This window comes from Lactuca sativa, chromosome 5, assembly GCF_002870075.4.
Source record: "Lactuca sativa cultivar Salinas chromosome 5, Lsat_Salinas_v11, whole genome shotgun sequence".
Taxonomy (NCBI): domain Eukaryota; kingdom Viridiplantae; phylum Streptophyta; class Magnoliopsida; order Asterales; family Asteraceae; genus Lactuca; species Lactuca sativa.
Window position 1 is genome coordinate 321482690 of NC_056627.2, and position 25548 is coordinate 321508237.

At 37.1% G+C, this 25548-nt stretch overlaps 1 protein-coding gene across 3 annotated transcripts; it reads left to right on the forward strand.

Annotated features, from left to right (window-relative positions):
* Positions 1–487: 487 nt before the first annotated feature.
* Positions 488–5803, forward strand: LOC111889411 (calmodulin-interacting protein 111). Of its 3 annotated transcripts, none has more exons than XM_023885559.3 (11): positions 488–852; positions 1450–1599; positions 1724–2478; positions 2559–2763; positions 2864–3071; positions 3150–3553; positions 3687–4113; positions 4655–4735; positions 4816–5006; positions 5077–5264; positions 5561–5803. In XM_023885559.3, the coding sequence occupies exons 1-11, from the start codon at positions 538–540 to the stop codon at positions 5616–5618; spliced, it is 2982 nt and encodes a 993-aa protein (XP_023741327.1). In that variant the 5' UTR covers positions 488–537; the 3' UTR covers positions 5619–5803. The 3 variants fall into 3 exon arrangements, with proteins under 3 accessions (XP_023741327.1, XP_023741328.1, XP_052619570.1); XM_023885560.2 differs by having other exon boundaries at positions 656–852; positions 1520–1599; XM_052763610.1 differs by having other exon boundaries at positions 726–852; positions 1430–1599.
* Positions 5804–25548: the final 19745 nt, after the last annotated feature.

Below are 25548 nucleotides of genomic sequence, written 5' to 3' on the forward strand. Positions count from 1 at the left end.
AAAGCCCAAACCGTCACTTTACCGGTATACCCTTGAACTCCAAAACACAAACTGAACTCCCAGATCACCTAACCTACATTACTCACACTCAGAGGGGCCTAAGTATCTTTCCTAATGGCCCCCAAGCCTTATGATAACCGATCTTCGGGTCACGACCCCAATATATGAAACGATTCGAAACAAGGTGTTACAACTTTCCCCCACTTAAATTAGATTTCGCCATTGTTTATTACCACCGATGACCTTACAATTCTCTTCCACTTAAATTAGATTTTTTATATTGGCTTCAATTAATTTGGAAATCACGTGATTTTTTGTTCTAGATTCGTTACTGTTTATTACCATCGATGGCCAACAAAACAAAAATATTTTCGTAAAAGACAAAAATATAGGTTAGCATAAAGGGGGAGAAATGGTCATGCAGAAGACAAGAAGGGGCAAATCTGCAATATACGAATTTTCTCCAAAAACCCCCCTTTTGGGTTTAATGGAACCTGAAACCCCAAACCTCCCTCCCTCCTTGGTCTGTTTGAAACAATGCCTCCGAAGGGCAAGAAGACCACTAAGTCAAAAAAAATTTCTAATTCAGATGCAACATCACCATCTTCTCTCAGTAGTTCATCCGCATATTCGAATCTGAACCCAAGTTATAATGGTGAAGATGACGAACAATCACTATTGCGCTCACTCGAAGAGACTTCTACCAAATACCCTTCATTTATTGGTACTTCTGCTTTAATTTGTCGAAGCGTTGAAGATGCTTCTGGTGGAATTGAGTCCAAAACGTGTAAAATATGGCTCTCGGAAGCCTCCATGATTGCTTCTTCTATCACTCCTGGTTCGGTTGTATCCGTAAGTATAACTTATTCGTTGTCATTTTTTTTCTAGTAGAACTTTGGTTTGTGGGATTCCCTTTCTCCTAAAACGGTCATCATTTGTTGTTTAAACCGATCATTGTGACTTGAAGTATTAAAGGGTCAAAGTAATCAAATTTGGCGAAGCAGGGAAGATGTGGCTCTAAGAAAACTAACTTTTAAGACAATTGTTGAATTTACTTGATAGCTTTAATCAACTGATTATCTGATTCTGAATCTTTAAATTGCAATAATTACTTTCAAAACTCACATCCAAGCACCCCTAAGTATCCTATTCCCTTACCTACACCAATGAGGTTTCTTGGAAGTTCCATCATATTGTTGCCATTACTAACTTCTAAAGTTACTTATATTAGAAGGATATAGACACAATTGTCTGTATCTTTCGTTATTATTACAAGATAACATATATCTACTTCTACAATAATGCGGATCACTTTTTGTTCAACATCAATCTCTGTGTGCATTCTTGGTTTCTTCTGCCTAGTTACTGTAATTAATGCTATTCTTTGACATCAACTAATTTCTCCTATTTTGTTTTTGTGGTTTAATAGTTATATGAATTCATCAACAGGTCTCACTTGCTTCTTTAAGGAGAGATTTCTCTGTTCACCTTCTTAGTTCATTGGTGGATGAATGTGCAGGGCATTATGGGTTCAATGATAAAACGGCTAATGAAATAGGGAACTACTTCATTCTAGCTACAGTTTTCCCGTCTCGTAAGGTTTGAAAACAATAATGTTTCTCTATTATAACAATAGTGAACTACTTTTATATACATAATAAGACATATATTACTTACTTTGAAGTTTGAACTTGCATTGTTTCCTTTACTTTTTCACTCTTAGGTTCAGAAAAATGAGGTGCGATTATCATCAACCCTCTCTTCTGCCATGGGTTATCCAGTTTCTGGAAGGATAATTTTTGTTTACCCTGTCAACCATGGGAATAATTCCTTTCCAATATACAAGTGCAAAGACTTGCATTTATCCTTGGTTTCTTCAAAGAACAGCTTTACTACTAAAAGCAATAAACTTTTCAACTTTCCATTCGAACACAACAACCAACATGAAAACGGGAACATTTCATCTCCAAAAACACCACAGTTGACTCGGTCAAAATTGAATTCTCCTGTGTCTAGTCAACCGACTTCACCAAGACATACAGAGACAGTGTCAGATCAATCTTTCAATCCTTGTAACATAAGAGAAGTCTTGGAGGATGAAGTTGGAAAGAAGCTTCTTCAAACTTGTACATCATCACTCTTGAATTCCCGCCATTTACTTCATGGAAATCTTGTTGTAATTCCAATACTTTCAGCGATTTGTCTTTTTAAGGTCGTAAATGCTGTAAAGATATCTGAAGATAATGATAATGATGATAAAGAAAGTAAAGCTTTTCTAATCGACAATGGGACAAAAGTTCATCTTTTCTCGCAGAGTTCTGAAGTGGAAACTTGTGAGAAAATGAATTTTGATCTGTATAGTGAGGATTGTAAAGATAATATAGTAACTGATATTCCAAAATTGGGAGGTTTATCAAAGGAGTATACGGTTTTGAAAGATATCATTGTTTCATCATCAATTAAGAACTCTCTCTCAAGGTATGTTTTATATCCACTTTCTGTTAACTTATATGCTATTGAATTCAAATTTATTTACACTTTCTTATTTTTTTTTTTAGTATGGGTTTGCGTCCAACAAAGGGAGTACTACTTCATGGTCCATCTGGCACAGGGAAGACTTGTTTGGCTAAATTATGTGCACATGATGTTGGTGTCAGTCTCTTCTCCATAAATGGACCTGAAATTGTGAGTCAGTTTTATGGTGAAAGTGAGCAAGCTTTACATTCAGTCTTTGATTCAGCCACCAATGCTACACCTTCTGTGGTAAGTTCTTTTTTCCATCAATGTATTCCAACCTTTTTCATCTATTTTGTTCATCATTGTTTAAAAAAAGGTGTTTGTGACTTTGTGTTTGTGGTTGTAGGTATTCATAGATGAGTTGGATGCCATTGCTCCATCAAGAAAAGAAGGTGGTGAAGAGCTTTCTGAAAGAATTGTTGCAACTTTACTGAATTTAATGGATGGAATTAGTAGAACTGAAGGCTTACTTGTTATTGCTGCAACTAATAGGCCTGATAGTATTGAGCCTGCTCTCAGACGTCCCGGAAGACTTGACCGGGAAATCGAAATAGGTATGAAAAAGACGTTATTGCCCTCGATGAAACTTTTCTTTTACTAATCTTTTTTCTGTTTATTTCAATATTATACAGGTGTTCCATCTCCAAATCAACGTTATGATATATTACTTACTCTACTCAAAGAAAAAGAACACCATCTTTCTGATACTGAAATCCACCATTTGGCCATGTCTACTCATGGGTTTGTGGGTGCTGACCTGGCGTCCCTTTGTAATGAAGCTGCATTTGTTTGTCTTAGGCGAAACATTCACAAGATTCGTGATAAAATCCATCCCGATAATGAGATGAATGTTTCCATGTGTTCAGATGATACTAAAGGCTTGTTTTCTGAGAATAATTTGGAGTGTTCATCTTTATCCAATTCAGAGTTGCAGCTAGAAATCAATGAAAGTGATTGGTTGGCTAGAAACTTGAGTGTGTCTCTTGAAGATTTTGAAAAAGCAAGAATTAAAGTTAGACCAAGCGCCATGAGAGAGGTATTATAAAAAAGTTGGGTCACTGTATACCTGACAGTGTGGGCCACCTCAGGGGTTGCTGGAAGAATAACCTTTTTGCAGAAACAATTTTTTTTTCTTTTTTCTTATTGTTTTGATTTGTTTAAATAATCAGGTGATACTTGAGGTTCCGAAGGTTAGTTGGAAAGATGTTGGTGGTCAAGAAGAGGTTAAAATGCAGTTGATGGAAGCAGTGGAATGGCCTCAAAAGCATCAAGATGCTTTCAGGCGAATCGGGACCCGCCCACCAACCGGGGTTTTGTTGTTTGGGCCCCCGGGCTGCAGCAAAACCCTTTTGGCCCGTGCAGTGGCATCTGAAGCCAAATTGAATTTTCTTGCGGTGAAAGGCCCAGAGCTTTTTAGCAAATGGGTTGGTGAATCTGAAAAGGCTGTAAAGTCTTTGTTTGCAAAGGCAAGGGCTAACGCGCCTTCCATTGTGTTTTTTGATGAGTTAGATGGTCTTGCTAATATCCGTGGAAAGGAAAATGACGGGGTTTCCGTTTCTGATCGTGTTATGAGTCAGCTTCTTGTTGAATTAGATGGTAAATAGGACTCTGATTTTGAGTTTTTTACACCGACACATGTTGTACTGTGTTTGACATACATTGGACTGGGACTGATGTCAACGAGACAAAAAAATTACAATTTTTTGTCCCAACCAAAAAGGTTAAACAAGGTGGGACAGGGGCTCGCTCTCGATATCACGTCTATGAAAAAAACATAAATGCCCTTATCCTCATCATAAAAAATATCCCTAGAAAGCTTGTCCAGTCTTGTCCCGTCCAGTCCAGTGTAACAAATGCAGCCGAAGGCTGCATTTGTTACACTGGACGGGACTGAATTGGACAAGCTTTCTAGAGCTATTTTTTAATGACGAGGAAAAGGGCATTTACGTCTTTTTCATAGACGTGATATCGAGAGCGAGCCCCTGTCCCACCTTGTTTAACCTTTTTGTGTGGGACAAAAAATTGCAATTTTTTTTGTCTCATTGACATCAGTCCCATAGTCCAATGTATGCCAAACACAGTACAACGTGTTGTATCATATAATTAAATATCATCCGACTTGTTGGTTTATTTTTAGGTTTGAACCAGAGAGTTAATGTAACAGTTATTGCTGCTACAAATCGACCAGATAAGATCGACTCTGCTCTTTTGAGACCAGGTATAAACTGACCCTAACTTTATATAAATATAAACACACCGAATTCAAAAATCCATTCTTATTAATAAAAAATGTGACAGGGCGTTTCGATAGGCTCGTATACGTGGGCCCACCAAATGAAAAAGATCGTAAAGAGATTTTCCGAATCCATCTGCAAAAAATGAGTTGCAGTTTTGATGTATCCATTGATGAATTGGCTACTCTTTCTAAAGGCTGTACAGGGGCAGACATTTCTCTAATCTGTCGCGAAGCTGCTGTTGCAGCTATCGAGGTTTGTGAAACTCATTAATCAAGATTCTTAAAAGTGATTATTAGTGACACATGTTTGTTTCTAATGTCAGGAGAAACATGATGCATTGGAAGTAAGAATGGATCATTTAAGATCTGCAATTGAACAAGTGCCACCTTCAGATGTAGAGTCTTATGAAGAATTGACTGAAAAGTTTCAGAGACTTGTCTCCACTGCTACCCGAAAAGACGATTTTGTCCCTGAATCGGCTGCAACAGGATTGAGCTCGGTTCCTAATCGGTAAACTTTACCCTTTTTATTAAGGCACTATACTTTAAAAAATCTACCCAATTATAGCATTGAACGTTCATTTTTTTTTCTTATCAAGACATTATACTTAAAAAAAATCATATAATGATGTAAGAAGATATGAAGTAGAATGCTATAATAAACAACTTAATGAAAGTACATTGTTGTTTATTGCAATTAACCCTAAAAATTGATAATTTTTAATATTATGATTGTTTAGGATCAAAATAAGTTAATAACCATATTTTGTTGCAAGAAAATTGATTATTATAGTTTTGGTGAAACAGGAGCATTTTGACATCGATTTCATCGTGCATTTCTCACATTGCAGCTGCATTTTCATAGAAGCAAACTCTTGTGAAATATGGCGGGCTTCAACCTAATTTGAGGACAGTTTAGTTGTTGCTTGTTTGGTGTAGTGTGTACAAAGTTTTGAAAATGATATTACGAATAAAAAGTATTATTTTTTTGAAAAAGTTGATAATTGACATATTTGGTTCAAAGTAATCCAATATCTTTTATACAACCAATCCGGTCCAATTATGTAGTGGATATTGGATATTACCCGGTGATCTTATCCAATTAACTTTGACCAGCTGAACCAAAAAGAATCCAAGTGAATATTGGATTAAAAACTTGTATTTCAAAGATAAGAAGTTTGACCAAAATACAATAGTTATTTTAAAACATATTATTATTATTACTTTTTCGTTATGTTTTTGTTAAAGTTATTATAACTTTAGTAAATTTATATTAATTTAAATTGGATAATAAGTATTGGATTGATCCAACTGAATAAAATTTGGATTCGATCTTGGTCTACCAAGTTGGATAATGAAAATTTGGAACCGATTCAATCGCGTTACATTTGGATATGTGATTTCTGTTGGCTGGTTTTAATTAGATTGGTTGGCTTGAATTGAATCGATTAATTTTTGCATAACTTTAAATGATAATCGTAAGTAAGTTTTAAGAATGCCTGAATCGGTAAATGTTGTTAGAAATACATTTAAACTTTCAAATGAATTGGATTTTGAAGAACATGGAATCTATGATGTGTTTAATCGGTAAGAAATGAAAATCAGTTCAATAATAGAAAAATAAATAAATTTTAGTTTCACTTATAATCAATTTTTTATCTCTAAACTTAATATCTTTATAATTCAAATTTAATATCTTATGATTCAAAATGCTTATAATTCTTAATTTTTTATTATCCACAAATGTTATAATATAAAATATTATGATAATTAATCTCTTTTGATTAAAAAAATGTTATAATCCTTAATCTTAATCGTATCATGTTGAATCATAACATTTTGATTGTGACATTTTTGGATCATATAAATTAAAATCATAACATTTATATAACATTTTTAACACTCCAAAAATCAATATGACATAGTAGTGATAACTTGGGATATGAACATTGCAAAATAAACTGGGTCTTAAGGTCCGAATCCCACAAACTTCAAACATCGTATTGCCATGTCATTTAAAAAGGGTATGTATTTGTGTGTTTGTCTGTGTGTTGCATGAACGCATGCATACACACGCATCTACTGGATGGATGGTGCATCATGTATGTATTATGTATGTATGCATGTGTAAGTCCCAAATTTGCTTGTGTATCAATCAGATCCGTTTTATGGTGCAGAATCTCAATCAAACGGATGATGTCAGATCTAATGAAGAAGAAGTAGAAGAAGAAGATAATGAATCTTGTATGATTTGATTAGAATGTAGATCCAAATACAAGATTCACACACAACTTACACACACTTAAGCTCCTCTCTTCTCTCTTCTCTCTTTGGGCAATACACCCTCTTCTCTCTTTGGGCCGTACACTCTCTTCAGTTCATCAACCACTCCTCACCCACCTAACATCTATTTATATGTATATGGGGAACATGGGCCGTAGATGGGTTCACGGTTGTGAACAGGTTTATGGCCGTGAACTGGTTTACGACCGTAAACATTCACCTGGCCGTGAACACAACCGTAAATGTATATTACATTATAGAGAAACCAATTGCCTAGAAAAGCAAAGTATAAACCAATATTTTAGACCCAACAACATGTGTGTACCATTGACCCAACCAACGTATATCAAAGCAAGGATTGAGCCAGGTTGCGACACTTGAACCCAAAGCAATGCCGAAGCGTCGAATACATCCCACCAAATTCCAACAAGGGACTGTGTGACACCCATAATCACCTGCAAAAATTATACACAATAGAGCCACAAAAATAGTACACTATGCCAAACATTGTCCCTTTCACTAACATAATAAATATCTCCCCAATAAGAGGTATCAATAAGTAACGCTCCCAAACTCTCTGTGTCACTATCATACACATTCTTTGGCACACAACCTAACTTCGGTGTTGAAGCGTAATCCTAGGACATACCTACAAATTACTACTAACCCTTTTTTTTGTGATTAACATGCCTTGGAACATCCAATTCAAGTAAGAATACTTTAAGCTTTTTAGCCACCCATCCTTAATCATCTCCCTCCGGGACTTGGTTGCATCATTGGTTCCATCTGTTTTTACAACTACTACGATAAGTAAACATGGGTGACAAGAAAAATGGTGAAACAAATCATAACACCATCCACTTAATGTTAATATTTGAGGAAACACCAACAACCAACTCCCATGATCAACACCTATAACACCTTTGTTACCGACTTTCCCGAACCTAGAAACAATACTAGTTACTTAACCCATGCCCACAACCAACCAATCTCGAAACACCGTCTCAATGTCAGCTATGATACAAACAACACCATTGGTGGAAGAGTTAATACCATTACCCACAAGAAAAAGCCATCTCCAGAACCTTGTTTGATTGCCAAAGCTTTCGATCAAGGTATTTTACAAAACAAATTAATATACTCATGATAGCACAACCAGTCTCAAATAAGGCCGGAAATCCCTCATGAAATGTTAGGTCAAGACACAGACGATTCATCACCATTTGCAATCAAATTGCTAAGCTACATACTACCACTCGACACACGCGTACCATACAAAAAGATCCAAATGATCACATAGAAATTTACCAGCCACACATGTAGCCTTTAAAGCTCAACCATAAATTTTGGTGAACAAAATTTCGAACAATATTGAGGGGATCGACACGGTGTTGGTTTAAAAGCTTAGCAACCGACAACATTCATAACTGGGAACAACTTAATCGAGAATTCACCATTTCATGAAACAATGCAAGTTCCACTCCAAAAACCACACCATACTAATTTCTCATCATAGGGAAGGAAAAACTATACCTAACCAATTTCAAAGGGATCTCCATTCAATGCCCAATTAGAAATGACGATATGGTTATAAGAGCTTTCATACATGCTCTTTGTCCAAGCGTGCTATTCGTAAAGCTAATTCGAAAAAGCCACTACAAGACAAAAGCTCTTCGAAAGAGTGAACAAATAAAATAATAAAAAGCAATCTATGAATAATTCAAACTCATAGTGTAGAAAGCGGTGGCTCTGACTCGACAAGTCGATGTGCGAAACCCAAAGCAACATAAATCTTACCCCTAAAAAGGAAGGGGATGATACTGAGGTAATGCATGAAAAAAAGGATACAAAGTCCCTAACTATCATACAACATATAATGTCAAAAATCTAAAAGCAAAAGTAGAAGTTGTAATAGTTACCGACAACAAGCAATGAACAGTTCATAAAGTAAGGCTTCCTCGAGATGACAGCAAATTCTGTGAGCACTATGGTAGTCGCTACCATGATACTATTAGATTAATGTGCCTAAGCTCATAACTACATTGATATAAACTTGAAAATAGAAGCAAAGTCCTTTTGGGTTGTCCTCATAACTAGAAATAGCTAGAAATGATTTTAGGAGAGAGAAAGATATATATATATATATATATATATATATATAAATGTTTGTTAATATATTATGTGATTAATATATTAATTGGGAATAAATAATTGATATGTTAACTTGTTATGTGATTAATAAGTTAATATGAGATCAATAATTAAATAATTGATTTGTTAATATATATTGTTAAAAAAGTAATGAGAAATCAGTTAGAATTAATTAATTATCAATCAGAATTAATCTGAGATTAATTGGAATTAAGTAAAGGTGCAAGGGGTGAATTGTAATTGTTCAATAGTTGAACAAAAGAAGAAATTTTAGAATCATCCAAGGGGAGAACGAAATTGGGAGTATTTATAGGGTTTATAGAAGCTTTCTGGTTGCATAAAAGAAAAAGATTTGAATTAGGATTAAATATATTATTTAATCAATTCAGATTTTGCTTTGCTTGCAAGTTACCTAAACTATAAATAGGACCTCAAAACCATCAATTTTCGTTCATGACATTCCTAAGAGTATTAGGAGTCAAATTTCCTTCTTCTACTCTCTCTCCTCATCATTCTAGGGTTTTGGGCGTGAGCCATTAGAGACACGAGATTTCTGGTGCTTGCTTTCTGAAGCTTGTTCAACAAAGAAGTGTTTGATTATTTACTACAATAATCAAGAGGTATATAAACTATAAAACCCTTTATGAATTTCAAAATTAGTAGGGCACTAGGGTTCTTGATGTCTAATTGTTTGTTGCAATCAATAGAGAAAACTTAGATCTAATAGGTTGCATGTGAACTTATGGTTAAGTTTTATTTGCCACATAATTTTTGTAACCTATAAAATCCATCCACATTAGTGGTATCAGGGCCATTGTTTTCAATTGATATTGCACTATGTTGAACATATCAAAATTAGGGTTTATAGACATTAAACCCTAAGAGAGGCATTTTTTGAAAATTGCCAGGGTTCTTGAAACCCTAGCCTCCACCATTAGGATTTTTGAAATTTGCTAGGGTTCTTAAAACCCTAGCCTCCCTTATCGTAAATTGAGGAGCCCATTTTAGGGTTTACCTTATTTCCTTATTTTTTATTTTAAAAACCTTAAAATTTTAACAATTAAAACTTGATAAACCCTAGCCCTATTTTCGAAAATTAAGGGGCTTTAGATTAGGATTAAATTTGAATTATTTTATTAATTGATTAATTGTAAACAATTACTTAATCCATAATGATTTAATTAATTAAATTAATTGTTTAATTAAAAGATAAAGATAAATCATAACCGGTTAATATTAATTAATTAAAAAGACCAATTTAAATAATTAATATCTGAATCTCATATTTTAAAAAGGTTTTAAAATATACCTTATATATGTATTATTATTATTATTATTAAAAGTTAATTATTATATGTATAATACAAGCCAGTCACATCGCTAGTACGCCTCATTCACGAAGCCATACTATAAGGGGGGTATAAGGAAGAAGCCTATAAAATGACCGTAATTAGGTGTCCATTCTCACCCACCGCTCCTTTGTATGGTGGAGGGTCGTTAGCTGAATGGATTTGATAGGACACAATCTCAATCAAAGTATATTGATATAAAAGTACTAGAACCTTCTTTTAAAATCTCACTCTAGTTACCTTAGAAAAAATGTGAAAAGTATGCTAATCCATGAAAATGCACATCATGCTTTATATGTTGTTAGTGGAGCGTGTGTGGTTAACCAGCACACTAATAGGGACTATAAATAGACTTGATGGGCATCTTGAAAATTATCATTGTTGATGTAGCGTGTGTGTTTAACCGACACATCAACGTGAGATGATAAATGATATCGAGGTTGTCAAGCGGGTTTGCATGGTTATTCACATCTCGTTTGTGATCCTCGACATCCAAGTCACAAAAGTAAGGGCATAATCTGAGAATAAACATGTCATTGATAAGATTCAATGAATATTAAAGGATCTAGGAGTTTCATAAGATTGGAATTGGTAAAAGCCTTACCTACCTAAAATAGATTCGGATTTGATTACGGCATCCCTCTTCAAAGTTCGAATTAGAAATATGGATCCTAGCCTTAATTCAAGTTTTAGGTTAATAATTAAGGATTAAATTCAACTTACTTGAATTCTCTTTTCTCCTATTTTTAGACTTCTTATGAAGATAGAAATGGTCTTCCTGATTCTTATGGAAATGGGTTTCCTCAATCTTCTAAAGATGATCTTCCACATTCTGATCAAGGTGAAAATATTTTCCCTTCTTCGGGAATTGGTGGAATTGGGCATCATGCTTCTTTAATTCTTCCACCTCCTCATCGTGTGACTCTCCCAATGTTACGTTTACCCTAAGTTGAAAGATATAAGACAGCTCAATCCCTATTGGCATGTAAACATCAAGATTAAAATTTTATGTGTGCCCATGTTCTGAAAATGATATTGTACATTGACAAGTTGGATAGATTGGGTGTTGTTTTCCCAAGGGAGCAAGCCATTGAATTGGTTCTTCTCTCACTTCCAAAGTCATATGATCAGTTCATTGAGAACTTTTATATGAGGAATATCGACATGAACCTAATTGATCTGAACCAAATGTTGATAGTTGCTAAAGCAGAAATGCTTTAGAGCACATCTGAAGCAAATGTGCTTAAATGGTCTAATTCCAAGGTTTACAATGGATATTGGCAATGATGACAGTGGTGGTCTAGAAACGATTTCTCTTCCCAATGGAAAAGGGTTGTTCAAGATCAAACCGATTGATCGTATGGTAAAGAGAAAAGCTAGTTCTAGGATCGTTCCATGTGTTTCTACTACCAATTGATGGGAAATTAGAAACGAACCTGCCCAAAGTACCTAAAAGATATTATAGATAGTAAAGTCAAGTCGTGTCATTCTACTTCATGTACATCTATTATCTGAATCCATTGTTTTATAAGTTCCTATTAATAGCCTCTTGATACATGATGTGATGATCACATTTTAATGGTATTAAAGGATCTAAGAGAAAGAAGGAAGCTTGAGCAAGGTGAGATAAATTTGATCATGAGAAATGGACTTTGGTCACATGGTTCAAAGATCAGAATTTGGAGCTATTACTAAGGTTTTGGGATAATTTAATAGAGTGCTATTACTCTTTGGAAATGTATAGAAACATAGTTTTCATTTTATGCATTGTAAGGACAAGTTCCAAATTTTCGTTTATTTTCATTAAAAGTGAAATTTTGGTTTATTTGGTTGCCATATTATGTATCCTTGCAATGACATTTATAAAAGTGTTGGTTACGTTTCTAATATTAACAATATTAATTTTGGATTTGATTCTTATGATATCGCTTGTGGTATTGTCATAATTTACAAAGTGAAAAGAAATATCATCACCAACTTGACATATATTTATTGTTGTACAAGTCGTATTGTATAGTATATGAGAATCTTATTCATTGGAAAATTATAACTAATTCATTGATCACATGTTTATGTGAGGCAAGTGAAGGACTGATGGATCTAGTACATGTTGATATGGACTATTCAGATCCACTATAAAGGACGATAACTTTATTCGTCATGATTTACTGATGCTTTAGTAAATACGGCTATGTTTATGAGATTAAGCATAGTTCTTTTCGAATCTAAAGGTTTAGATTGTATAGTTTAATAAAACTTATTCAAAGACATATATGAATATCATGCTGAAATGGTTCAACACGGCAAATTCAATATATGAAAATATTATAGCAAGAGACTGAACATATATCAAATCCTTATGTGAGACCTAATCGAGTCCCATATGCTTCGGATGTAGGATCGATTACATATTCTATAATATTCACTTATTCTAATTTTTTAAATGCTCGGAGCATTGTGAGAACAAGGACTAGAATTTTGTGTGACTAAAGTTGTTAAACAACTGTCAAGAACATTCTAAGGTTATACCAAAAGACCGGTTGCTTGTGGATAGTTAGGAGTATGATATTAATTTGGATGGACCATAGTGACATGATTCTGGATTGAGATGGCTCTTGATCAAAACTGATGGTCATATGGAAATATGGAAATGTTTTCATAATGGGAGATAGCTGAAAAGTCTACATGTGAGCTGGAAACTTTAAAGCAAGAGAGGTGTTCAAGGAGTGTACCTTGAATTTGAACTTTCATTACCATGGAATTGTTTCTAGTAACAAAATTCCAATGGGATACTTTGTAATATCAAAGACTCAGTCTTTGAGACTTTAGAATCTTGATATCATAGGAGATTAATGCATGTTAAGTTGGAATTCCATCACATCTTGGATAGTGATAAAAATTTGGAATTATGAAATGAGCATCATTGGAATAATGGCCAGTTGATATGTTCACAAAGGAAGGACCATAAAGAGGCATAATATGCATGTTCATAACATGACATGATTGATATTTAATCCAAATGGTTAGTTGATTACTCGAAACATTGTATGAATAAATTTGTAATTATTGTAAGGTCACACCTTATGATCTGACGAGTCAAACACATGACATGTTGATCCATCAACGTCAACTTCTACATGTCGACAACGCCAACGTCAGCTTCACAAGTTCAACAACGTCAACTTACAGTTGTTCTATTGTAATCTTTTTTATATTAGGCAGTTATTATAGATAAATATAGAATAGATCAGATCCCGTATCTTTATGATAAGATCGGTTCTTAGTATTGATTAGATTCAATACCGTCAATCAAGGGATATACATGTATAGATTAGTATATATACAACATTAGAGTCAACCCTAAGGTTGTGCTAATAGTCGTAGTCTAGTAGTTTTGTTCGTTGCTTTGTGTCATATGTCTTGGTGACAAAACCGTCTTCTTTGTGAAGACAAAACCTCTTTTCTTGGTGAAAGGAACATTTGAAGAACTTCTCTATTATTTACTTTTTGTTGATTGTTTCGTTTAGATTAGCTTTGTTTTTCTTGTTCATACTTGAAGTATATCTGATCAGATACAAACTTTCAATTGGTATCAGAGTGGGTTTATGATATACTCCAGTTATCATGTCAAATTCAAGCAATTCCAAATCCTTTGGTCTCAACAAAATTCCTCCCTTCGATGAACACAACTTCACCATATGGAAAACCAAGGCCATGGTGGTTCTTGAAACCATTGACTATGAGATGAAAATTGTTGGATAAGGTGTCTAAGTCCATAACTATTTCGGGCTTGTACTTGACCCGACCCGGCATGGTCCATTTGGGTTGCATGGCACCATGCAATTGGATAGACTAAATGAGAGAAATAACACTTGGAGATTATTAATATATTATAAGTTCTAATATATTAATAATATTATTTGATTAGTTGATCAAAGAATTAATTTGGAATTAATTAAGTGATCAAAGGATAACTAATTAAATATATGGGTTGATTATGTAAATCATCCATATCTTGTATAGTGGGCTAAGAGGCTCCATGGATTATCAAGTTGGGTTCTACCCATAGGATGCTCCATGGATGCTCCATGGGAGTTACAAACCCATGGGTCATGGAAATGAAGAGTCATGACACATTAGGGTTTACATGGTGTAACCCTAGATGTGTCAACACTATATAAGAATCATATTCTCCACCAAAATCGGCTACACACTAAGAAACTAGAGGGCTTGGCCGATTTTGAGAAGTGTGTGTTATCTCAAGAGTCTTTCCAAGAGCATTTGGTGTTGTGTGAAGCATTTGAGGCATCACACTTGGGGTGCTAGGCTCACAAGGTTTCAAGGAACACAAGCAACAACAAGGTAAGTTATTCTATCTATGATTCAAGTTAAAATTGTTCCCCATGTATGCTAGATAGGAATATAACCTTGGAATTCAACTTTGCATGATAATTAGACAAACATAGATCCAAGGTTATTAGGGTTGCATGTACACTTAGGAAGTGTTAGAATGCTCAAAACCCATCAGTGGTATCAGAGCCTAGGCTTGTTTGTTTGTTATTTGTGCTTAAAAGTTGAAGAAAGTCGAAAATTCTGCTGTCTGACTGATGGACTCGGCGAATCCATGGGGAGGACTCGTCGAGTTCATGTGTATCTTCAACCTACTCGGCGAGTAGGTTTATGCACTCGGCGAGTAGGGTCGACAGAGTGCAGAATTTCGACTTGAGTTGCTGGAAATGGATTAGAATCATTACCCTAAAATGTTTTGGTACTTGAAAACTTGTTTTAGAAGGTGTAATGTCTTTTCTAACTCATTTACAACAACTAGTTATCAAAATTACAAAGATTAAATGTGATTTTGATTCTTGAAAGTGTTCATATTCATATTCTTGTTCTTATGATGTTTAGATGATCATAGGAATTATTTGTAACCTATGTGGTAGATTAATTCATGATCATAATGTGTTTTAATGGAGTCCATAACTTGCCCTCAAGTTATGGAAAACCAAAAGTCTCTTGGATTAAAAACCATTAAAAGAACACAAGAGTTAGGAAAAATGAAAAGTCCTCATTTTATTACTCTATTAAACTCATAAGTTACAAGAAATGAAAAGTTTTGAAAGTTTACAAAACTTGCCCTCAAGTTTTGGAACAAGTAAAGTTAAGTTAAAACTTTAGTTCCAACCCCTAGAATTTTAAAAGTTAAAATTCAACCCTTATACTTATATTATTATGATTTAATAATTATATATATATATATATATATATATATATATATATATATATATATATATATATATATATATATATATATATGTATAAGAACAAAGTCGTCTTACCGCTAGTACACCTCATTCACGAAGCCGGTCTATAAGGTGGGTATAAGGTTGTTGCCTATAAAATGCTGACTTAATGGGTGTCCACTCTCACCCACCGCTTGCTTGATCGGTGGAGGGTCGTTAGCCGAACGGGTAAGACAAGGACTTATTAATTCTCATTCAAAGTATGATGAATATTATAAAGTAACTAAATGTTTTATTAAATTCCCAATCTTAGTTACTTTAGGAAAAATGTGAATAAGGTGCTATTCCATGAAATTACACTTTACACTTTGATTAAGTCGTTGGTGGAGCGTGTGTGGTTAACCGGCACACTAACTTGGACTTAACAAGGTAGGTAAAGGGTGACTTAGGGTTTATTATAGTATCGATGGAGCGTGTGTGGTTAACCGGCACATCGATTGAGTGATAAACTTTAAGGGTACCAAGTGATTTGCATGGTTACTTCACACCTCGTTTTGTGATCCTCGGTATCCCAGTCACAAAACTTGGAGGGCACACTCGAGATTGAAACATGCCTTTGAAAAGTTCATTGAATCTCAAAGAATCTAGGAATTTCTAAGAACCATTCAAAAACCTAATACTAAAATATTGCGGTTTTCGTGGTGGAAATTGGTGAATCGTCATTCACCTACCTTTCAAATATGATATAGCTTAGATTACGGCATACCTCTTTTAAGTTATATTATATTGTGATTGGATCCTAGCCTTAATATTACATTTGGGTGTTTTATTAAGGACTCTCTTATATCTAAACTAATATTGTCCTCTTTTCTTCAGATGTCTTTCAACAATGCTTCTGGCTCTAATCCTAATGGCTCCTTTACCCTTATGAACTTGTGTGGGAAAGTTACCTTTGATGGATCCAACTTCAATGAGTGGATCAGAAACATCAGGATGATTACCCGCTACGAGGACAAAGAATATGTCCTTGACAAGGAGCTTAAGGAGATTGATGAGACCACTGCAACTCCTCAGGAGATCGCTGACTTTCGGGCACATGAAAGGGATGCTACGAAAGTGGCTTGCATCATGATGGCCACGATGACAGCGGAACTCCAAAAGTCTTATGAGGATTTCTACCCTTATGACATGCACCAAGATTTGATGGAAAGATACCATCAAAGTGCACGAAAAGAGAGGTATGAAATCATCTGCTCCATGATAACAACCATGATGAAGGACGGGGAATCCGTCACAAGCCACATGCAGAAAATGCAAAGGTATGTGGATCGTTTGCTGAAGCTTAATGTGAACTTCCCGGAGGATCTTGCAATAGATATTATTTTGCATTCCTTACCATCGTGCTATGATCAATTCCGCATGACATATCACATGAACAAGGAAGAAGTCACCCTCAGCAAACTTCAGGGACTTCTCAAGACCGCAGAATCAGGTCTTAAGGGGAAGTCGGTTGCTATCACTCCTACTCCAAACTCAACTCCGGTTTTGGCAATCGGGAAAAGTCGAGGGAAGAAGAGAAAGAGCTCTTCTAAGGGTACCAAGGTTCGGACCCTTGATGGATCTTCTTCAAGTGGAACCAAGAAAGGTTTCATTACTCCTTCTTCTGACCCAAAAGAGGCTGAATGCTTCTATTGCCATGAAAAGGCTCATTGGAAGCGGAACTGCCCAAAATACCAGCAAGATGTGAAGGATGGGAAAGTTAAACCCAACCATGCAGGTATTTACACTATCATTTCTAATAACTCACCCCATTCTAAATCTTGGGTCCTTGATACCGGGTGTGGTATTCATATTTGTTGTGACTTGCAGGGACTAAGAAGAAGTGAGAATGTGGAGCAAGGAAGAATAAACTTGATCATGGGGAATAGGAAAGCTTTACCTGTTACCAAGATTGGAGTTTATACTTTATCGCTAAGTAGTGGGTTTAGTTTAGATTTGAATAAGTGTTGTTATTCGCCAGGAATGGCAAGAAATATTATTTCCTTTCATGCTTTGTACAAACAAGGGTTTACCTTTTCATTTAATAATGAAGTTGGTTCTATTGATGCTTTCTTTAATAATGTTCATTATTTTAAAGCATTACCTTGTGATGGTGTGTATGAAGCTGTATCTGTTGTAGATAACTTAGGAAATAATGTTTTGTGTATTGATTCTACTAATAATAATAACTTGGATAAAGCATGTTTATGGCATTGTCGTCTTGGACATATAAGCAAGAAACACATAGGCCAACTCCAAAAGGATGGAGTCTTGGAGTCGTTTGACCTAAAGTCAGATGATAGTTGCGAATCATGCTTACTTGGAAAAATGACAAAGTCACCCTTCACAGGTTCGTGTGAGAGGGGTGAAGGTTTGTTGGACCTTATACACACGGATGTGTGTGGACCATTCAAACATGCCACAAGGGATGCTAATCGTTATTATTTGACTTTTACTGATGATTATAGTAGATATGGATATGTATACTTGATCAAGCATAAGTCAGAGACTTTCGAGAGGTTTAAGGAATTTAAACAAGAAGTCGAGAATCAATTGGGCAGGAACATTAAGATGCTTCGATCCGATCGTGGTAGTGAGTATCTTAGTTCAGAGTTCCTTGACTATCTAAGGGAATGTGGGATAGTCTCACAATTGACACCTCCCAGGACACCACAGTTGAATGGTGTGGCTGAGAGGCGTAATCGAACCTTGCTAGATATGGTTCGTTCCATGATGAGTCGAGCTTCGCTACCAATCTCATTCTGGGGGTATGCCTTAGAGACTGCCGCCCATATTCTTAATCTAGTCCCTACAAAGAAAGTTGCCAAAACTCCTCACGAGATGTGGACTGGTAAAGTACCTAAACTAGACCACATCAAGATTTGGGGTTGCGAGGCTTTCGTGAGACGCGAGACTCATGATAAGCTCGAACCTCGAAGCGAGAGGTGTATTTTCATCGGTTACCCACAACGATCCTTTGGTTACCTCTTCTACAGACCTAGTGACAATGTGGTCTTTGTAGAAAGAAGAGGAGTCTTTCGAGAAAGAGAGTTTATAAGCCAAGGAGACAGTGGGAGGCAAATTGATCTTGAAGAAATTCAAGAATCAAGCGGTGAAGGAACTTCAAACTCTAGCCCTCAACTTGAGGAGGAAACTCCTGTTGAGCCAATTGACAAATCTGTACCTCTGAGACGTTCCACGAGAGTTAGGAGTGCACCTGAGCATTACTATGGATTCCATATCACTGTAGAAGGTGAGACACTTATTAGTGATGAGACACTAGTAAGTCAAGATGACCCTAACAGCTACGAGGAAGCCATGGCAGGCCCCGAGTCTGCTAAATGGAAAGAGGCTATGGATAGCGAGATACAATCCATGTATGACAATCAAGTTTGGAACTTGGTTGAAAATGTACCAGGTCGTAAGACAGTAGGGTGCAAATGGGTCTTCAAGAAGAAGACCGACATGGATGGTAAAGTACACACTTATAAGGCTAGACTGGTTGCAAAGGGCTTCTCTCAAATTCCTGGAGTGGATTATGATGAGACCTTTTCTCCAGTAGCCAAGATTAAGTCTATTCGGGTTCTGTTAGCCATAGCTGCATTTCATGATTATGAAATATGACAGATGGATGTCAAAACCGCTTTCCTTAATGGAAAGTTGGCTGAAGATGTTTACATGAGTCAGCCAGAGGGTTTTGTCAGCAACGAGTACCCTAATAGAGTGTGTAAGCTTGAGAAATCCATTTATGGATTGAAGCAAGCACCTCGCAGATGGAATCTTTGCTTTGATGAAAAGGTCAAGGAATTTGGCTTTTCTAGGAGTGAAGATGAATCTTGTGTGTATGTCAAGGCTAGTGGGAGTATAGTTAGCTTTTTGGTATTGTATGTGGATGACATACTACTCATAGGAAACAACATTCCAACCCTGCAGGAAGTTAAGTCCTGGCTTAGGAGGTGTTTCGCTATGAAGGACCTTGGTGAAGCCGCCTATATTCTAGGGATAAGAATCTTGAGAGATCGGAGTAAAAGACTAATTGGACTTAGTCAGAGTACCTACTTGGATAAGGTGCTGAAGAGATTCAGCATGCAGGATTCCAAGAAAGGAGAGTTACCCATCCAGAGTAACACCAGATTGAGTAAGACACAAAGCCCTAGCACTGAGGCTGAGATAGCAGAAATGAGTCGAACACCTTACGCTTCGGCTGTAGGATCGATCATGTATGCTATGACGTGTACTCGACCTGATGTAGCTTTTGCCTTGAGCATGGTTAGCAGGTATCAGGCGAACCCTGGCGAGGCACACTGGACTGCGGTAAAAAATATCCTCAAGTACCTACGGAGGACTAAGGACTGGGTTCTTACCCTCGGTGGGAGTGGTGACTTGAGAGTTGTAGGGTATAATGATGCTAGCTTCCAGACTGATAGGGATAATTTCCGCTCTCAGTCGGGCTGGGTCTTTACCCTAAACGGAGGAGCAATTTCTTGGAAGAGTTCCAAGCAAGAGACAGTGGCAGATTCTACTTGTGAATCAGAGTATATTGCAGCTAGCGAGGCAGCAAAGGAGGCGATATGGCTGAAGAACTTCATTGGAGACCTTGGAGTTGTACCAGCTATTAAGGAGCCAATGGAAATTTTCTGTGATAGTGAAAGTGCTGTTGCCTTAGCCAAGGAACCAAGGGATCATGGGAGATCCAGACACATCGACAGAAAATACCATTTCATTAGACATCGGATCGAAGAAGGACACCTCGTGGCAAAGAGGGTATCATCAGATGAGAATCCGACAGATCCCCTCACAAAGGGACTGACTCGAGTTAAGCATCTTCAGCATGCTCGGAGCATAGGGCTGAAGGATGATATTAGATTTAGTAGTTAGATAACCTCGAAATTTGTAAAGTGTAATTGACTTTTGATGATGAATAAAAGGAGTTTTATTTATGAGTAAAGTGTTGCTATCTCTTGTCAATCATTTACTATATTTCTTTTGCATGTTTTGACTTCCAGAATAATTTTGTTTGGTATAACATATTATTCAAACCTCCACAGTCGGTCATATGTTGGAAGTAGATATGAATCAAGACTGTCATGTTTGGTTGTAGAGGTCTTGGACAAGGCTACAACAATCATGAGTGCTCATAAGTTCTGAGCATTGGATTCAACCCACGCTCACTGGAATCACTTCATGGAATTCTATCTCGAGTGATCGTGAAACGGTAATATCATATAAGTCTTCAAACCTAGAGATATGATTTGTTACTTACAAGTTGGTTATGCATTGATTGTACAAAACCGCATTGGTAACTCGATGTTATAAAACGTACTTTTGTGTGTAATTCAATGAGTGGTAGAACAAACATATGAGTCGAAGTTTATCTGTTCCTTCTTGGATTAGAAGCTGATATCTGGGCCCCTCGATGATTTTGTTTTGACCCATGTACCGGGCCCGGTCAGAACTAAGTTGATGTGTTCAATTAAGTTCTATGTCAAACAAATCGGAAATCGGGAAACAAACTGCTAGACAATATGTAAGACATTGTTCCATGTATTTGTCCGGCTGATATCTAGAACGGAGGATTATATGATCACTTATCTTAAATGGCGTACCATCATCTTCTCAGTTCCGAGAGACCTTGAAAGAGCTACGATTGCCGGTCGGTTCCTGAAGTACTAGAGATATAGTTATTAGACTTATCCAAGTGGGAGACTGTTGGATAAGGTGTCTAAGTCCATAACTATTTCGGGCTTGTACTTGACCCGACCCGGCATGGTCCATTTGGGTTGCATGGCACCATGCAATTGGATAGACTAAATGAGAGAAATAACACTTGGAGATTATTAATATATTATAAGTTCTAATATATTAATAATATTATTTGATTAGTTGATCAAAGAATTAATTTGGAATTAATTAAGTGATCAAAGGATAACTAATTAAATATATGGGTTGATTATGTAAATCATCCATATCTTGTATAGTGGGCTAAGAGGCTCCATGGATTATCAAGTTGGGTTCTACCCATAGGATGCTCCATGGATGCTCCATGGGAGTTACAAACCCATGGGTCATGGAAATGAAGAGTCATGACACATTAGGGTTTACATGGTGTAACCCTAGATGTGTCAACTCTATATAAGAATCATATTCTCCACCAAAATCGGCTACACACTAAGAAACTAGAGGGCTTGGCCGATTTTGAGAAGTATGTGTTATCTCAAGAGTCTTTCCAAGAGCATTTGGTGTTGTGTGAAGCATTTGAGGCATCACACTTGGGGTGCTAGGCTCACAAGGTTTCAAGGAACACAAGCAACAACAAGGTAAGTTATTCTATCTATGATTCAAGTTAAAATTGTTCCCCATGTATGCTAGATAGGAATATAACCTTGGAATTCAACTTTGCATGATAATTAGACAAACATAGATCCAAGGTTATTAGGGTTGCATGTACACTTAGGAAGTGTTAGAATGCTCAAAACCCATCAAAAATATTGTTGAAAAAGGTCCCCTTGTTCCTATGTACCAACCCATGGAAAAAACGCTCCTGTTGGCCCTCTGAAGCAAATGCCAACAACAAGTTATGATGACAATGGCAAAAGACTGCTCAGTCTTGATGTTAAATCCATGGCTGCTATTGAAAATTCTCCTCCATACCAAGTGTATCATCTTATACAGAATTGTGAATCAGCCCAAAAGATGATGGAAACGCTGACGGTGGCTTATGAAGGCATTGTGGAAGTCCAGGCTATGACCATCAACCATCTTAATCGAAGATACGAGCATTTATTTGCTCAAAAAGGCGAGTCTCTTACTCAAACCTTCAATAGGTTATATTGTTTAGTTATTGATATGTGTAGGCTGGGAATCGTTAAGCACTCATCACAGTTGGTTCTAAAGTTTCTCGACTCTCTTGGAAAGAGCTGAGAGAAGATCGATTCCATGGATCTGAATTCATTGTTTGGTAATCTATGAAATTATGAAGAGACCAAAGCTCTTAGAAAGGAAATCATTAATGACTCGAGCAAGGAAAAGTCTGTTGCGCTGATGTCTCAAAAGGAAACAATAAAGCAAATTAGCGAATCAGAAAATTCAGATAAGGGTGAACAAAGTGATGAAGATCTCACTGAGGAGCTTGTTGCCAGCACTGTACTTATCATCAAGCGTTATGAAGAACACCATACTATAATCAAGATACATAATCTAGTGGGCCGACATTGGTGCCTTCGACCCACGAGTACAGTGAGGAGAACTCACCTCTCAGTCCGACGAGAAGCAGAAAAGTACACAACACCGAGTACAACTCCAACACCAACTCTACCGATCACCTAAACAAAACCGATGACCTAATCTTAGTTAATAATCCCAAAAGACCTAAAATACCCAAACTACTCTTAGTTCAACCTTGGTCAAAAGTTCAAGATCAACATACCAGTAGAGTATGTTGGGTGTAACACCCCAAATTCCAGAGGTGCTATTAAAGGACTTAAAGTGTAAATTAAGGAAAGGGACTCGACGAGTAGGCATGCTTACTCATCGAGTCGGAGCGGGATTATGTCGCGGGTTAAGTGGCCAACTCGCCGAGTCGGCGGCTTGGACTCGACAAGTTGGTGCTGAAGAGAGAAAACCCTAATCTCGGGGGTTGTGCCCTATATAAAGCACATTATAACCCACCCTCAGCCTCTTTGCAACCCTTTTGAGATCCAAAAACCCTAATTTTCGTGTGAGACTCCATTGTTGAGGAGATTGGTGGAAGAAGCTTGAGAAATTAGAGGCTAGCATCAAAGGGCTTGTGTAGATCTGGGATCTACACCAGTTTGGGAACATCTCAGAGGTAAGGAACCATTATCTTAAGCTATTTCCTTTTTGGTTCATCCTTGGTGGTTGATTTAGAGTTCCTTAGCTTGCTTGAGATCTATTTCGGGTTTGGAGTTTAGATTTGAGGTTGCTACTACAGATCTAGACTTGTGATGGCCGAGAATGTCATAAAGCTTCTGTCTAAGAGTTGTTGGTGAAGACCCCTAGTCCTGAACCCTAGCACTAATGTGTTTTGGGCCTATATCTCCTTGGTTTCACGTAAAGTTTGCAACTTTATGTGAGGGTTAGACTGTAGAAGAGTGGATCTATGGATTAGAGCCCCTGCATGGATCAAAAAGCCACTATATGGATTGAGAACTGGAGAGACTCGGCGAGTCACATGGGTGTACTCGACGAGTTGTATGAACATGTGCATGAACTCGGCGAGTTGGAAGAACAACTCGACGAGTCTGTTGAAGATTGCCTTGGACTCGACGAGTCTGTTCTTGGACTTGGCGAGTCTGGTTGCGGAACCCTAACCTCTTCTGGTTAAGCCTCGAATCGGTGAGTCGAGGGAAGAATTTGTGAGTTGAGCAGGATGGGACTCGGAGATCGTTGGACTCGACAAGTCTTGGGGCGACTCGGCGAGTTGAGTCGTGTTATGGGAGTTTCTGAGTATAGGAACTCGACGAGTCGACGGGTTGACTCGGCGAGTAGAATCAACCAAGAAGGTTGAATTTGACTGAGGACTTTGACTTTGACCAAAAGTTAACCAGTTTGACTTCCAAGGGTATTTTGGTAATTTTGGTATTTATAGAATTGGTTTTTTGGTAGTGTTCTATGTTGAAGTTCGTGTCGGTGGTCGGAGTAGCTTGGTCTTATCTCTTCAATCGGCAATTGCAGGTGAGTTATCCTCACTATATCGACAGGATCTACGGCACCAAGGTCGGCCCTTTATCAGATGGAAATTCGGGTATTGTTGTTATGTTATTGTTATGATAGATCTGCATCTTGGTATTTAGGATGGTGATATGTTAGTGACCTGGTTAAGGTCGGTACCCGGTATATAGGGTAATGTTATGCTAGTGACTGGTTAGGTCGGAATCCTGTTTAGGATGTGGATATGCTATGTGATCTGTTAGACTGTTTGTCTGGTTAAGAATTTGTTATGTGATTAATTGTTTATGTGCACATGGTTGTTTGAAGGGGGTTGGGTTGAGGCGGGTCCTGCTTTGTGCTGTAGGCCAACATACCTAGGGCATACCGGATATTCCGAAGGCCCAGCGAGCGGTCCGGATAGGCTGAAGGCCCCAAGAGGGCGGACCAGACGTGCCGAGGCTCGGAGAGTGGACTAGGCCGACTGAAGGCCCGATGTGGGCAGACCAGTCATACTGTAGACTCAGAGAGTGGACCAGGTGGATTGAAGATCCGATGCGGGAGGACCAATCACACTGTAGACCCGATGTGCATGACTGTTCTATTTGTGATATGTTATGAGTATGTTTATGTGTGGTTGGTATTTTAGGGGTAACTAACTAAGCTTTCGGGCTTACAGTTCAGTGTATTGTTTCAGGTACTTCAGGAGATCATGGCAAGGCGAAGGCGTGATCGTACCGCTCCTCATGTTTTATGATTTATGTGATATGGTTCTGGGGGATACTCTGATGTTTAAACTATTTTGAAAACAAGATGTATGAACTTAATGGTTTTTGAATGAAATAAAATGTTTTAATTTGGCTCAAATTTTTATGGGTGTTACATTGGGCGTAATCCACTTGATCAAGAAGTCGGGGCTATGATTGCATAGGTGCATCGTACCATTTGGTACGCCTAACGTACACACCTAGTCACCTCAACTTCTTATTAAGAGCTTAATACATCAAGTCCTTACATCCAAATCCATATCTAAGCCCAAAATATCATTATAAGTCATAAAGTT

Bases quoted from the DNA above. Each gene is read 5' to 3' on its own strand.
- LOC111889411 (XM_023885559.3), top strand. From the start codon at position 538: ATGCCTCCGAAGGGCAAGAAGACCACTAAGTCAAAAAAAATTTCTAAT. The intron at 1,600-1,723 runs GTTTGAAAACAA...TTTCACTCTTAG, and splicing joins CAGTTTTCCCGTCTCGTAAG to GTTCAGAAAAATGAGGTGCG. The intron at 3,554-3,686 runs GTATTATAAAAA...TTAAATAATCAG, and splicing joins GACCAAGCGCCATGAGAGAG to GTGATACTTGAGGTTCCGAA.